This window comes from Zerene cesonia, chromosome 26, assembly GCF_012273895.1.
Source record: "Zerene cesonia ecotype Mississippi chromosome 26, Zerene_cesonia_1.1, whole genome shotgun sequence".
In the NCBI taxonomy this organism is placed as follows: Eukaryota; Metazoa; Arthropoda; class Insecta; order Lepidoptera; family Pieridae; genus Zerene; species Zerene cesonia.
Window position 1 is genome coordinate 3,687,228 of NC_052127.1, and position 15,346 is coordinate 3,702,573.

A 15,346-nucleotide genomic window follows, 5' to 3' on the forward strand; every position below is an offset into this window, starting at 1 on the left:
AGGTGCGCGCTGCGGCAGTCGCAGTACGGCCCCGACCTGTCGGGCGAGCACTGCGTGCCGTTACACGAGAAGTTGGCGCACATTGTGTGCCCTGAAACGTTATTGACGGATGATTTGTTGCTGTAAAATGGATATATCAGAATCATATATTCGTAACTAGCTGCACCCGCGATTGTAAAATGAAAGAAATGATAATTCCTTAAGAACTACATTCAAAGATTTCTAAAAATTCACATACTAAACCCGGGCGTCCAATAGAGTAATATCTTATTGTAGTCTTTAACCAATCTTATCTATATAAAATAATAGCATTTCCCCGCTTCGCACGCGTTAAATTCGGAGCAGATTGATAGATGATATTATACATATAAACCTTCCTCTTAAATCATTCTACCTATTAAAAAAATCCTCATCAATATCCGCTACGTGGTTATAAAAATTTAAGCACACAGAGACATAGGGACAGAAAAAGTGACTTTGTTTTATACTATGTAGTGATACATAAGTAGCTTAACGAAGAAACAATGCATATTAATGCCAATCATTTATTTTTCAACTCCCCTACAAAAATTATTACAAAGCTTAGTTCTTGTGTTCGATTTTACGCGAGTATTATACATTTAGAAATTACAAGACGGATTTTAAACGCGATTTATTCATAATATTACCGAGACACGGGGCTTGAGAGACAGGGGAGACAAAATCAGTTAAAAAGTCTTTAAATATATAAAGCTTTTCAAAGTCACACTAACAATGCTGACAGAAGCTCCCTTCATCGCTCCCATCCTTGCAATCCTGGATACCATCGCACATGTGGTCCCGCGGCACACAAAACGATCGATCGAGACACGCGTACTCCTTGAATTCATACAGGCCTGGTATTTCGATCTTGCAGTTCACACCGCTGTTCATTTCCCTAGGTCGTAGCGCGTGACCTGGAAATGGTCCTTTCGTTGTATATTTTAGAACAAATACGATAAATTTAATTTATACAATGGGTTTTTTACAATAGATATCGTATTGTCAAACTATAGCCACAAGCTAATTTGATACATATAAATTTAAAAAGTTTCAGTTTAAACTCAAAACTACCCGCAACTTTTTATATAGAAGTTGACAATTATAATAAAGAAAATGAACTAAAGATGGGTCTTGATAAGAGTGATTGTCGTAACCCTACGTGACCCACTTACTTGCATGCAAACATGTGTAAAATGTACGAATGTTCGCACTGATGTATATATAAAAACATTTTCATACACAGTCTTCAGCTTTTAGGTTGAGTAGTTGTGTGAGTGACAGGTATTAATTAAAATTCATCATAAAACAATGAAAATAAGAGTAATATAATTTATCTATGCATGCCGTTATCGTAGTACCTACTTAATAATCTGTGATTGCTGAAATAAAAATAAAATGACATTCTCGGTCACAGATAATACATGTACTGTTAATGTACGAATGTCATAAAATAGAGTGATAAATACAGTGATTTAGGAATGTTTCTTATATGAATTTATTGAATGTAAATACTAACGGCAAGTACTCTCGATATCTTCATCAGTCTCATCCTCGCAGTCGTAAGTTCCATCACACATCCAGAATTTTGATATGCATCGGTTGCCGTCGCATTTAAAACCTTTACACGATGCCTATAATCAAATTTTCATTTTCAGAACTAGACATTTTAAATGTAACTAAACGGTATACAAAGCCAAACAAATTCTGTATCACACCCTTTAACCCTCCAATGCGAGGGACTGATCTTAGTAAAAATTCACCCCTTCGAAGATTGAAATGTTGAATGTTTGTAGAGATTTAATAGATATGAACTTTAGTGTCATAGTGTATTCCTGAATTAAATCTCGGTACATTGTTTTATAGTTCGGCCGTTCATAAAATGCGTTCCTGACACATCGCGAATGAACTGACGACGTAACTTTGTAATGGCGTTGCAGTTAAAATAAAAATATTTTTGCTGGTTGTTTACCGTTTTAACAATTTATGAGCATTAAAAAAAATTATTATATCAATAATCAATGAATGTTATAATTTTGTGCCAAACTGAGTGTCAAATATAACTTGGTAAACAATATTTTTCTAAATCTATTGCTGCGCTATTACAAGGTTATGTCAGCGCTTCATATTTGTAGTGCTGTGCTAAAAATAACAGGTAAGTATCGTTATCTGTTCTTATACAGTTATACTTATAATATAAAATAATACGTTTTGTTTTTCTTTTTAAGAATTTGAAAATAATGGACTATAAAATAACTTTTATGAAATATAAAAATATAATTATTATTGATAATAATATAATTATACATGTAGGCGAAGATGATGATGAAGACACCACCTCCTCAAGCGAATCGGAGTCTGATTAATATTCTGTACACACATTCAATTATTCATTCAATTTTATTATATGAATTACTTTTTTTTGGTTTCCACTTAAATAACGAAAATATAAATTTTAAATGATTCTGCCAATTTAAGACGAAAATAGTCTTAAAATAATGCGGCGGTTCATTTTGGAGGAACGGTAACGAACTCAGTGTTATGTTGTGCCCATCACTAGTCGTGACTAACTGATAGGTGTCAGGAACGCATTCTCTGAACGGCCGAAGTATAGTTGTAATAAAATGTTAAATATTGGTCAAGCCTAATGTAATCGATAATGTATTTTTTATAATTTATAAATCCGTATTGCTTTTTTGTTTAATATAAATTTATAGAGAAGTCCACAAGATGTAGGATATTATAACCCTTTTAATTATTTTTTTTTATTTCAAATTAACTTTTAAATAAATAAATAATCTAACTTCCTCCTTTACAAGACGTCGTTTGAAAAGTTCAAAAATAAATCCGTTATCGACACATACAAAAATTGTAATGATTCTCCATTGCCATCTCAGTTCAAATTATTGATTATTCATTTTATGTGAGAAAGCCATTGAGCTTAATAAGAAGCTACATAAATTGCAATATGAACAAGGTCGACATCTATCTAAATACGAAAATTTACGTATTGCCCACCTTCATACCATACCTGATAACAATCATTATGCTTCATTTACATGCTTTATGTAACAAGGGGTTAAAATCATAACTCACATTTGGTGCGATCACAGTAACTGTGCAATTCAGTTCGTCGCTTTTATCTTCGCAGTCGGGTTCCATATTGCACACCCAAGAGTTAGGGACGCAGAATTTGCCGTCAGCACATTCAAACTGGTGCGTTTCGTTGCAGTACACAGCATTGGCAGTGTGATTTGCTGTGAATAGCAAAGGAAGTGTGATGAAGAATGGTAGAAGTAAGCTTATTTAGTGGAAATTAGAGCGATGTCATTATGATACGACATTTACCATAGAATGAACTTTTTTATGTCATAGCGGACAACTGAGCTGGTGGTTAGCCTGATAGTAAGCGATCACCACCGCCCATGAACATTCGCAGAGGCAGTGCCTCTGCGCATGCGCTGCCTGGTTTTAAGGGGTAAGGAAACAGGAAAGGTTTGACGACTGGAAGGAAAGAATGAACTGGGACGGATGAGGAAAAGAAAAAATACAAACGCATATTGTATAATATATTTTCTAATTGTATTCGCGAATTTACTGTCATTTTATGAAATAGAAACTACCATTCGAAATAAAATATAATAAAGGTAATACTTTTTTTAGAACTCATTTGTTAAAAAAATATATTTAACGTAAAATTTAAATTTCAATAATATTTTTGGCGGGAATCAATAAACGCATGTGCATTGAACATTTAAAAAAAACCACGGTTTTGCTGTTTTAATTTAACAGTCATTGTGCTGTTTTTATGGCAATCGGATTTTAATCTAACGCAGCAAATTAATGCTTGGTTAAATTTAATTTTAAAATGCCAAAACAAAATAATTTACCTTACATATTATTACCTATCAATGAATTCATTAAAATAGAGACTCAATCCTGCAAACTCAACTAAAAGCTGTAAAACAACAGTAAACTGCCACATAGAGACACACTGATGGCTATTGGCGGCAATTATGGCCGATCATTGGCCGCGGATTGGGCATCACTGGCCACTGCCGATTGTGAAAAGGAGCCTTCGATCGTGGCGCTATCGACGATCATTTGATGGGCCAACATTGCGAAAAACTCAAGATAGGTTTTAATTGTTGAATATGCGTAAACCAAAAAGGTTTAATAAAAATAAGTTAACTTCTCATCACTTTAAATTTTACCATGACTTTTTTCTGTATTCCATTATATTTAATTTGAATATTTTTTTTATGCTAACCACATTCAACCAAATTAAACATACTACTTACAACAGAAGTTTTCATCACTGCTATCCTTACAATCATAATTTCCATCACAGTACCGTTCCTGTAATATACAGCCACCATCAAGACATTCAAATACATTCTCCTCCAGGCACTCCGTTGTAAAATTTTGCATGTCATCCACGAATTGGCCAGACGCAGCAGTAACATAACAAAATACAATGTATAATATGTATAAGGCCATCCTGTAAAAACAAAATGTTTCATTAACACGTGTTTAAAATGCTTATTAAAATGGTTTTAAATACGAGCACTATTTTATTACTTTTAAAGCTTTTCAATTAATTCGCCATCAAAGTTTCCTCTCGTTTTTTAATTTCTGGGTGTTATATTAAAATAGCTATTAAATTATTTAAATTAATGTATTAATAAATTACGTTAAACCTTCTCACATGAATACGTGGCTACGAAATGCTATAAGAAGAAATTAAAAAGAAATATTCAAAAAATATAAATCTACCCTCTTTTAACTTGTTGAGTTTTTTTTTTAAATTTACAGTGTTTATTTCTATTTTAATCTATTATTTACAATAATTATTTCATTTGGTGCACATAGTCACAACATTTATCATATGTATACAAATAATTATATAATCAATTAATAATAAAAATTTACTTTATAGAATTTACAATAACAATCTTATAAGAAATTTATTATTAATGTGATTATAGGTGAATAGGTGAATATGTCGAATATATTTTTTCATTGAACAACGCATAAAAAATATTATCGCAACGTGTATGGTGGCACACATTTAAGCACTTCTTTAGTAGGTAAACATTTAAGATTCTTTGCAGTTTGATTTCGTGTGGCATGTGGATTTTTCTTACAACTGTCATTTGTCAAATTGGTCTATGACAGGTCATAGTCCAACTTTTACCAAAGTTCCGCTAGTTTTTAATTAATTGGCTAGTAATTAAGATAAGTTTAATTAAAAGGAAATTGCTTCACATTTAAATTATAAATATCGCACACCACAATGGCATCTCAAATAGCGAAAACGTTCTTAAAATCACGCCCTTCTACAACAGTAAAGTTTGGTAAGTAATTTAGTTTCTAATGCATTAAGCGTAAAAATTTAACTATTAATATTATTAAATTAAACAAAATTTTTATAAATTGATTTGTTGTTATGCAAGATTACATCAAAATTCATTTATATTGTTGTAAATTCATAATTTTATGCTTATTTGCCATAATAAACTTTGGACCTAGCTTGTAAGATTGGCATAGATACAATTATTTAATTAATTTGAACTTTCACCATCAGGTGCTCTTACATAGTAATAGATATAATTCATTGCATTCATTCTGAAATAAATAAATTCTATTAATGACCTGGAATATTAACTAATACCCGTGCATAGTCCAAGCTCTAAAAAGTAATAATGTATAAAACTTTACGAAGTATAAGTATGGTATGAATTAAATTACCTGGATATCTAATATATTCTATTTCATTTGATTTAAAACAACCACTTATTATAACTTACCCATTTTTTATTATTCAATCCTTAACAGATATTGCCCGTCGAGCCCTCAGTGTGAGTGCAGCTCTCCAACAAAAGAAAACTCTGAAGGATAAGACAGGCAAAAATGTAGTTCTCGTAGATGGAGTCCGCACTCCATTCCTTGTCTCCTTCACCGACTATTCCAAGATGATGCCACACGAACTAGCCAGACATTCTCTTCTGTGAGTATCATCACATTATTTTATTAATATGTTTATATTAAAACCTGGGACGAACAGCTAGTATACATACTAGGTTTTACCCTAAGATGCATTCAGCAAATTATTATTGTAATTATATTAATTATAGAGCTGGACCAATTTAAAAAATTGTACGACTCTTGGATCCCTGAGCACTATAGGCTATATATTTATCACATGCGAAAATGTGACAGATGGCTGGCTTAGACTAATTCCTTATTTATTTGTATATTAAAGTAGCTCCCGCCCGCGTGGAATTAGCACACTTACAAATGATTTAGTGACCGTCTATTCCAGTTTTTTCTCAAGGGAACTTTTAATCGGTATAAAAAGTGTACTTTCAGCTTGACTGACAGACAAACATCCAAAGAAATAAACTTTCATTTATATAATATCAATTTGATGATGGAGAACTTTTTCGAAAAATTTTTCAATATGTTACCATTTAAAAAAATGTTTTAATTGAATAACCTTTTCAGGGGTCTTCTCCAAAAGACCGGCATACCGAAAGAAGTAGTCGACTATATTGTATATGGTACGGTTATACAAGAGGTGAAGACGTCGAACATTGCGCGAGAGGCGGCGCTCGCGGCCGGGTTCAGTGACCGCACGCCAGCTCATACCGTCACCATGGCTTGTATATCTTCGAACCAGGCGATCACCACGGGTAAGTTTTCAACTGAATAAACTAAATGGATAAAATTTTGTTTTCATATTAATTTATTTTTATATGTACACACACTATTTGACTTCACACTCAAATAAAAGAGACATAAACTCGATAATAAACAATTAAGTTAAATTCCAAGATTGTCTATTCATTTTATAATTGACTAGATAGACACTCCCCATTCTAAACACTTAAAATTTCCCAAGTTTTAAACTGCCTCACTTTCCTTTTGACAAAGGAAAATATAGACATGCCTGAGGTTTTACCCATATAGTTGCTGTTTCTGTCAGATTTCTGGGATATAAACTGCATTATGTCCATTCTGAGGTCTTGTAACTAAATCTGTAACAAATTTCGTCCAAATCTGTTTAGCGGGTTAGTTACATTCACATCTATATTATTAGAAATTACATAAGTTTTCATGCTGATCTATGCTAGAATAAAATCACTAAGATGCCTTAAACTATTTATTTTTTCTTGTAACAAATAAAATCCATGCTATCTGTATAGCGGGTTAGGCGTGATGTAGAAATAGATAGAGTTATTTTCACGTCTTTAATATTATATATGACATAAGCTTTCATGCCGTTGTATGCTAGAAAAAAAATCCTGAAGATGCCTTAAACCATTTCTTTTTCTTTTAACAAATAAAGTCCATGCTATCTGTTTAGCGGGTTAGGCGTGAAGTAGAAACAGGTCGAGTTACTTTCACATCTATATTATAGAAGTTTTCATGCCGATGTATGCTAGAAAAAAATCATAAAGATGCCTTAAATCATTTCTGTTTTCTTTTAACAAACAAAATCCATACTAAAAACGCATTATTCTGGTTTTCTGTCAAATTATTCTTTTTTTAGCAAAGCAACACGTTATTTTTTTGCGTACTTACATAGGCAGCCAAGACAGCCGATTAGTTTAGTGCATAAATGCATAGATCAATCATTTTAGCACAAGTCCTGTCACAGTCAATAAAATATTATTCACCCAACTCGATCATACAATACCAGGTGTCGGTATGATAGCGGCTGGTGCCTACGACGTGATAGTATGCGGTGGTGTGGAGTTCATGTCGGACGTGCCGATCCGACACTCGCGCAAGATGCGAGCTTTCCTCCTGAAACTGAACAGAGCGAAGACACCGGCGCAGAGGCTGTCCTTGTTGGCTACCATACGACCAGACTTTTTTGCACCAGAGGTGAGGATGAAGATTTCATTAATTTTTTAATGTTTCCATTAAGCATACTTTAAGTAACCATTATTGTACGAAGTTATTCTAACCATAGCAAAATTTTGTATAAGAAAAAACTGAAAATTTGAAATAATGCCAAAATACGATGTAAAGAATAATTTATATTGTTTCAATTTCGATATACAAAAGCGAATTAGGGGGCGTCCATAAATTACGTGAGATGTTTAAGAGAGGAGGGAGCCAAGTAAAATCTTTCCAAATCTCACTTGGGGGAGAGGGGGGGTTTTAATAAATATTACGTAATATCAAAAAACAAACATTATTGTCAATGTGAAACAATTATGAGCAATTATTTTTTTTTGTGTATTAAACCCAATTAACCAATTGTCACTATTTTAAAAGCTTCAAAATTCCAAATTTAAATTTACCAATGTTAAAAAAACTGAGTTAATGTAAGCTGCCATTGACACTTAAAAAAAAAAGTGAACCATGCCTTTGTAAGAATTTAGCATCTAACATCATTAGTATATGATACGCATATTTATACACATATTTATAAACATAGTAAATAGATTAATAACTTACGCCTTACCAACTTTCTATGAATTTATAAAATTAGTATTTATATTTACTGATAAAATTAGTATTTTTATATATATATATATATATATATATATATATATATATATATATATATATATTTACCACGGTGGCAATATTTATTTAAAGCATAGATCACAGAAAACAGTTATGCTTTTTAATTTTTAACTGTATCTGTGTATCAACTATGAATTTTAATAATTTATTTTGTTCTATTTTATTTTTTAATTTATAATTTTTTATAATTAAAGAATAATTTATTCAAACATTCATAGATTCATAGATATTATATGTACAAGTATTACAAGTATATGGTTATTATCGTTAAATCGCAAAATTAATATATTCTCATCACTACCATAGACCATAGTATGAATACATAATACATAACAAAATATAAAAATAGTCCTCAGCTTCAACCACTTATAAGATGTTCTCCGGCCAGCGGCCCGATCGCGACTGATGCACTTTAAGCGTCTCCGCTCAATTTATGCCTTACAATCTCCATTCGAATTTTACAACTACCTACTAATCGTAAAAACAAATGTTTTGTACAATTTATTTCATTTAATAGTTTGTACATTATAAATTAAATATTTAATACATTATATTTATTATAATCATACAAATTACAACAATTATAAAATCAAATGACTAATATTTTATGGCACCTTCTACACAGTTCAGCTATTATATATTATATTATTATATAGCAACAGCATGAAAAACAATGCTTTAAAAAGGCCATGGTGTTATAAAAGGAGGCCCTCATAGGAGGCCTGTGTCCCAACAGTGGGAACATATATGGACTGATGATGATGATGATGATGTTATAAAAAAAGTATTGTAACCATGGTATACGCGGCAGCTACCCGCCGTGGCGGAGTTCTCGTCGGGCGAGACGATGGGGCACAGCGCCGACCGGCTGGCGGCCGCGTTCGGCGCGACGCGCGCCGAGCAGGACGAGTACGCGCTGCGCTCGCACACGCTCGCCAAGGACGCGCAGGATAAGGGCTACTTCACCGATCTGATACCCGTTAAGGGTGAGTTTGTGCGGCATTTTTTTTTTGTATATACTTAACGGTCGCTTCATTTAGTGATGCTTAAATATCTTTTAATATATATATAACTCAAAGGTGACTAACTGACATAGTGATCTATCAGCGCACAACCCAAACCCTAATACTGGACGGATTAGGCTGAAATTTGTATGAGGCATCTGCTAAGAAAGGATTTTATTAAGTGATATAATGGGGGATGAAAGTTCGTACCATGGAAATTTATTAAAAAAGCGCAGGCAAAGCTGCGGGCATCAGCTAGTTGTATATAAATTGTATGAAGCTTAAGAATTTTTTTGTTTGCTTTTAATAGTAAAATTACGTTATGTTGAAAGTGCTGGGTCCCGGGCGGAAAGCAAGTATTTTTAATATGTATCGGAAGCTAGCCAATTTTGCTAATAAAGTCTAATGTTTGATTTTATTTCTTTCTTTTTTTTTTGTTAGATTTATCCATAAAATTAAATATTTACATTTTTTTTTGTATTTTTTTCATGTTATCTTCCAATTCACAATAATATAAGAAAAGATTTGTTACTTATTTGTCTACATGACTGACTGTATACATAATTATATTGCCAGTGGAAGGCAAAGATGGTGCAGTGGAAAAGGACAATGGCATCCGTGTCTCCACACCGGAGCAGCTGGCTAAGCTGAAGCCAGCGTTCGTGAAGCCACATGGCACGGTCACCGCTGCTAACTCGTCGTTCTTGGTAAATATTATCCATTAATTATCATCTCTAGTTATATATTAACATATAATAGTTGGTAGCCGTGGCTTATGTGGAGGAAAGAAGGTGGAATTTATCCATCAAAAAAGGGAGGATCCTCGACCAGGCTACACGACTGGCCGACCTGTACGGCCTCAAAAATATTATGAATAAATCGCGTTTTAAATCCTTAAAATGTATTTAATTTCTAAAAGTTTTATATATGTTTCTGTATCGAAAGAATTTCGCTTTCGCGATTCAGAAATGTATCGCTACAGCTTATGCTACTGACCTATCTATGTTAAAAAGATCAAATTAGTTAGCGGCTAATGCAAATTGTCAGTGTTGTTATGTGTTTGTCTTTCTCTCACGTCGTAACGGAACTATTCTGTGAAATGATTTTTATAGTTTGTAGGCTAAGCATTGACATAGCTTACTTTTTATAGCGGGGTAAAATCTTATTTCCTACATAAAGATAGATCATATATTATGATGCGCTTTAGAATCACTCCGAAGCCCATTAATTCCGATAGATGTCGCTACATCAAAAAAAATAACGTATGTATAAACATATGTTAATTTTCTTTGAACACGCGAGCTTTGCCGCGGGCAATAGCTAGTATGTATATAATTTGACGCTTTATTTATCAACAGACGGACGGCGCGTCCGCTTGTCTCATCATGTCGGAGGCGAAGGCGAAGGAGCTGGGGCTCAAACCGAAGGCCTATGTCAGGGACTTCACGTATGTCGCTCAGGTAACGAACTGACTTATATTACATTATATTCGTGTATTTTTTTTTTGTATTTTAAAATATATGTTTTTTTCTATACATTTTATATAAATTTAATGTATGTTATACACTTAAAAAATAATTTATCATAGGACTTAGTTGCTGTTAGCAATATAAAGAGTCAATTAGTGTGATTTTGGTTCACTTGCATGTTTCTCTTCTCTGATAAGAGTATTTAATACTATGTAATATCATTTTCTATGATGTGCTTTATTCTTAATATTTTTGTAACTATTACTTGTTTAATAAATGGATGGGATAAACATCCAAGTAGCTTTTTTAAAGCAGAATTAATTAACAATTAACAAGTGGAATATCTATTTAAATGAAAAAATCTAATCATCTCCACTACATACTATAAATGCGAAAGGAGCTCTGTTTGTCTCTTCTTCACGCCTAATCCACTGAACTGCTTATAGAAGCACTTTTGAAGCGTAATACCATAGTTTTAACATGTACCATCGGTTCGGAAAGCAGTTGCTACAGAGAAGAGCCGGCAAGAGACTCTGTAGTTGCTGTTTTCAAATGTAGATTTTACATTTTATCCCGGAAATCCAACATTTAAATTAGCGGAAATTAATGATAAATTACCCACAGGATCCCGTAGACCAGCTGCTGCTGGGTCCCGCGTACGGCATCCCCACGATTCTGGAGAAGGCCGGCCTGCAGCTCAGCGACATTGACACCTGGGAGATCCACGAGGCTTTCGCTGTGAGTTCGCGTCATTTGGACTTCCATTTCTGTGTCGAGGGATTCAATGATGACAATAAATACAGTTCTTGTATTTCATATATATTTTATTTTTATATACTAGTTGTCAAATTGAGGCATTTTTTTTTATATCATTTTTTATTTTATTTTTTTGTAAATAAGGAATTTAAAGTGTTCCTCTTTTAAAATATCTTTTTACAATAATAATATGTGTTCAAATTCTGTATACACATAGGACTAAATTATGAAGTAAAACACATAACAATAGATTTGAGTAAGTGATATTTTGTTTTTTAATATAGTTTTTAATGTTTGTTTCAGGGTCAAATCTTGGCTAATCTTAAGGCGATGGATTCAGACTGGTTCGCACAAAACTATCTCGGCAGGAAGTCTAAAGTATGGCAATTTCTTTATATAAAATACTATAAATGTACCAACAAAATAGTTCAACTGAAATTTTTAATAATTTTATGAATCTCAAATGACTATGGGATATGTATTTATATTATTTATATATATATATATATATATATATACATGACAATTTCTGTAAATTGTGATGGGTAAAATAAAATCAGATATTTTTTCGTCTATAAGATAGTTAATCTTGTGTGTTGTCATAAATTGGATTTCACTAATTTTTTTATAACATTTGATGAGGGTAGTTACAAATAATATGTTATAACCCAGGTTGGAGTGCCGGATCTGAACAAGTGGAACAAGTGGGGCGGCTCGCTCTCCATCGGACATCCCTTCGCCGCCACTGGAGTGAGTTTATTTCTCACAGTGTTGGTTAAAAACAAATAATTGATCACATTTTATGAATTACTAGCGATCCTTCGCCCGCACACGGATGCAATAATACATCATGTGTATATATAAACCTCTTGAATAACTCTGTCTGTCTGTTAAAAAACCCATCGAAATCTATTGCGTAATTTTAAAAATCTAAGCATACAGATATTTTTTTAAATTTATCTTCGGATGTGGATAACATCCCCACTGCTCAAAACGGTGAAGGAAAAACATCGTGAGGAAACTCACATGTCAACTAAAAAACAAAAAATTCGACGGCATGTGACATCTGTCAACCCGCACATGACCAGCGTGGTGGATTATGGCCTGAACCTCCTCCTCGCGTCCTATGAGGCCTATGTCCCGGCAGTGGGAACATATATGGACTGATGATGATGATGATGACGGACACACAGACAGTGAAAGTGATCTTGTTTGATAGTATGTAATGATTTCTATTTATCGTACAGGTAAGGCTGGCGATGCACACGGCGCACAGATTGGTGAGGGAGGACGGCCAGATCGGCCTCATCTCGGCGTGCGCGGCCGGCGGCCAGGGCGTCGCCATGTTGCTCGAGAGACACCCTGATGCACACACTAACTAAATGCACGCGGGCACACGCGGCGTTTTCACGCGGCGTTTAAACGCGGCGTTCACCCGAGGTGGTTGAACGCAGTGGGCGCAAGCGGCGTTCATACGCGGCGGCTGAATGCGGCGTTTAAACGTGACGTTTTTTTCGGATTAAAGTTAGGACAGTTGATTTTTAGGAAAGTAAATTATACTTGTTTTGTAAGAAAAAGCTGATTATGGAAGATATTACAGCTTTTAAATTTGAAAATTGTTCAATTATAGGGCCAATCAATGTAAATGTATCATTATTTATTTTTGTCTTCAATACGAAACCTAATTCTTTTCATTTATGTCATTAGCAGTAAAGCCCTTGCTTTATGTCACCGCGAAATTGTGAACACCGTTAGATTAATAATGAACTATCCCGCGAAATTGTAATCCGTCGAGAAATTTGCATCTGTATAATTCTGCTTACAATTTTACGCATTCTTTTTCAGTACATTTAAATCTAAATTCTAATGAAAAATAATGTGTTTTAGCAAGCTAATTTTACGCATCACAATTTTCCGACAGTTTGCTGTGGTGCGAGTCGCATTATATTCTAACGGTTTTTATGATCTTACGGCGACACTTTCAATAATGTTCATCGAATATAAAAAAACTCTAGCTGTTTTTCGCTCAACTTAAGTTATATAAATTAATCGGAATTTTAAATTTATTTAACTCTATCCACACTCTTCATTCAAGATTGTTTGAAACATAGCAAGTTTTCTTTTTCGACTTTACACTGAGTGTCATTTTGAAAAAAATTGTCACAACTTGCTCTGAATTGTCATTAGATTTCGGTCACAATGTATATATTATAAAAATTTTGTGTGACTATTGTACTGTCTCAAAAACACTAATTTCGTCATAATGTGCACACATTTTCATTAATTTCGATCATTATTATTTATAAATTAGGCACTTACTAATTTTCTTGCATCTCGTTATATTTCTGAATACTATAATTCCATATGGTGTACTAAAATTCTAAGTATTTGTGTATCTTGCTTTGTACTATTTCATTTTCTAGATCTTTCATAGTCTAAGAAACAAGGAAATTAAATGATAAAAATAAAAGTGCATAGATATTGTTATAAACATTAACACAAGTTTAATAAGTAGATATTTAATTAATGTTACAATTTACAACTGAATTTTGTCCATTTGATACATGTGTAAAGACTTCTACTATGATGATAGGTTATAAGAGTAATGCATGTATTTTTGATGGTTATATATTTATAAAAATAAATAATATTTATAAGATAATTGTCTCATTAAAATTACAAGATATTCATTTCGAATGCAAACACAAAACAACATTATTATGTTCGATGTTCAGGGCTACTAACAATCATACAGATACAATCTTAAATTGAAATATTTTAAAACCGGCATTAATCGTTTAAATTTTAATAACCGCTAGTGAAAGACGTCTTTAGTTATTCTGTTACAACTTTTTTAAAAGCCAAGGAACGTATTGATGTTACATTTTAGCAAACAAGCAACGCAACGCTGTCTTACATGTTAAATTTGTAAGTGCGACATTTATTTCTACTTCTCTTTTTACATCACTACATAGTATAAAACAAAGTCACATTCTCTGTTCCTATGTCCCTATGTATGCATAAATCTTTAAAACTACGCAACGCATTTTGATGGGGTTTTTTCAATAGAGAGTGATACAAGAGGAAGGTTTATAATATGTATAATATCTACTACGAATTTAACGCGTGCGAAGCCGCAGGTAAAAGCTAGTTATTAATATAATAATAGAGCCTAAATGCTTAGCTACTTTAACTAGTCGATAAAGGATCAATATCTTGTTGGGAGCCTCTTTGTTTTTTTATTGTCGTTTTATACGCAAGGTTTTTTTTGTTTTTGTTGGACCCGTTGAAACAAAAATCTGACCATGTCCACGGTAAAGCAGACTGGCTGTGAGCATTGCGCCTAACACATCAACCTTTCTCTAGCAACGTTACATTGCATGGAAATGTTTTTGGATATTGAGTTATATAGTTAATTGTCTTGTAATTACATACCTAACTTACTGTCGCCGAGTTCGACGCAATACTCAAAGCAATATTTATAAATACCTAGTCTTGCCATAAATATTGTAATAAAGAAAAAAGAAAATTGTTAACTGCAAATAACATTTATTA

At 33.1% G+C, this 15,346-nt stretch overlaps 2 protein-coding genes across 2 annotated transcripts in view; one reads left to right on the forward strand and one right to left on the reverse strand.

Moving 5' to 3' along the window:
- Positions 1-4,518, reverse strand: part of LOC119837178 (low-density lipoprotein receptor-related protein 1) — a 26,653-nt gene extending 22,135 nt beyond the window's left edge. The window contains exons 1-5 of the mRNA XM_038362702.1: positions 4,320-4,518; positions 3,115-3,275; positions 1,538-1,652; positions 753-935; positions 1-91 (exon numbers count right to left, since the gene is read on the reverse strand). Of these exons, the coding sequence (XP_038218630.1) occupies positions 1-91; positions 753-935; positions 1,538-1,652; positions 3,115-3,275; positions 4,320-4,518 (749 nt within the window). The remainder of the gene's footprint in view (positions 92-752; positions 936-1,537; positions 1,653-3,114; positions 3,276-4,319) is intronic.
- Positions 4,519-5,163: 645 nt separating this feature from the next.
- LOC119836917 (trifunctional enzyme subunit beta, mitochondrial) lies at positions 5,164-14,450 on the forward strand. The gene is made up of 11 exons (XM_038362381.1): positions 5,164-5,375; positions 5,857-6,028; positions 6,526-6,713; positions 7,724-7,911; positions 9,374-9,548; positions 10,143-10,273; positions 10,925-11,026; positions 11,660-11,773; positions 12,095-12,169; positions 12,464-12,541; positions 13,039-14,450. Exons 1-11 carry the CDS (start codon positions 5,315-5,317, stop codon positions 13,171-13,173), a joined length of 1,419 nt encoding a protein of 472 aa, XP_038218309.1. The 5' UTR covers positions 5,164-5,314; the 3' UTR covers positions 13,174-14,450.
- Positions 14,451-15,346: the final 896 nt, after the last annotated feature.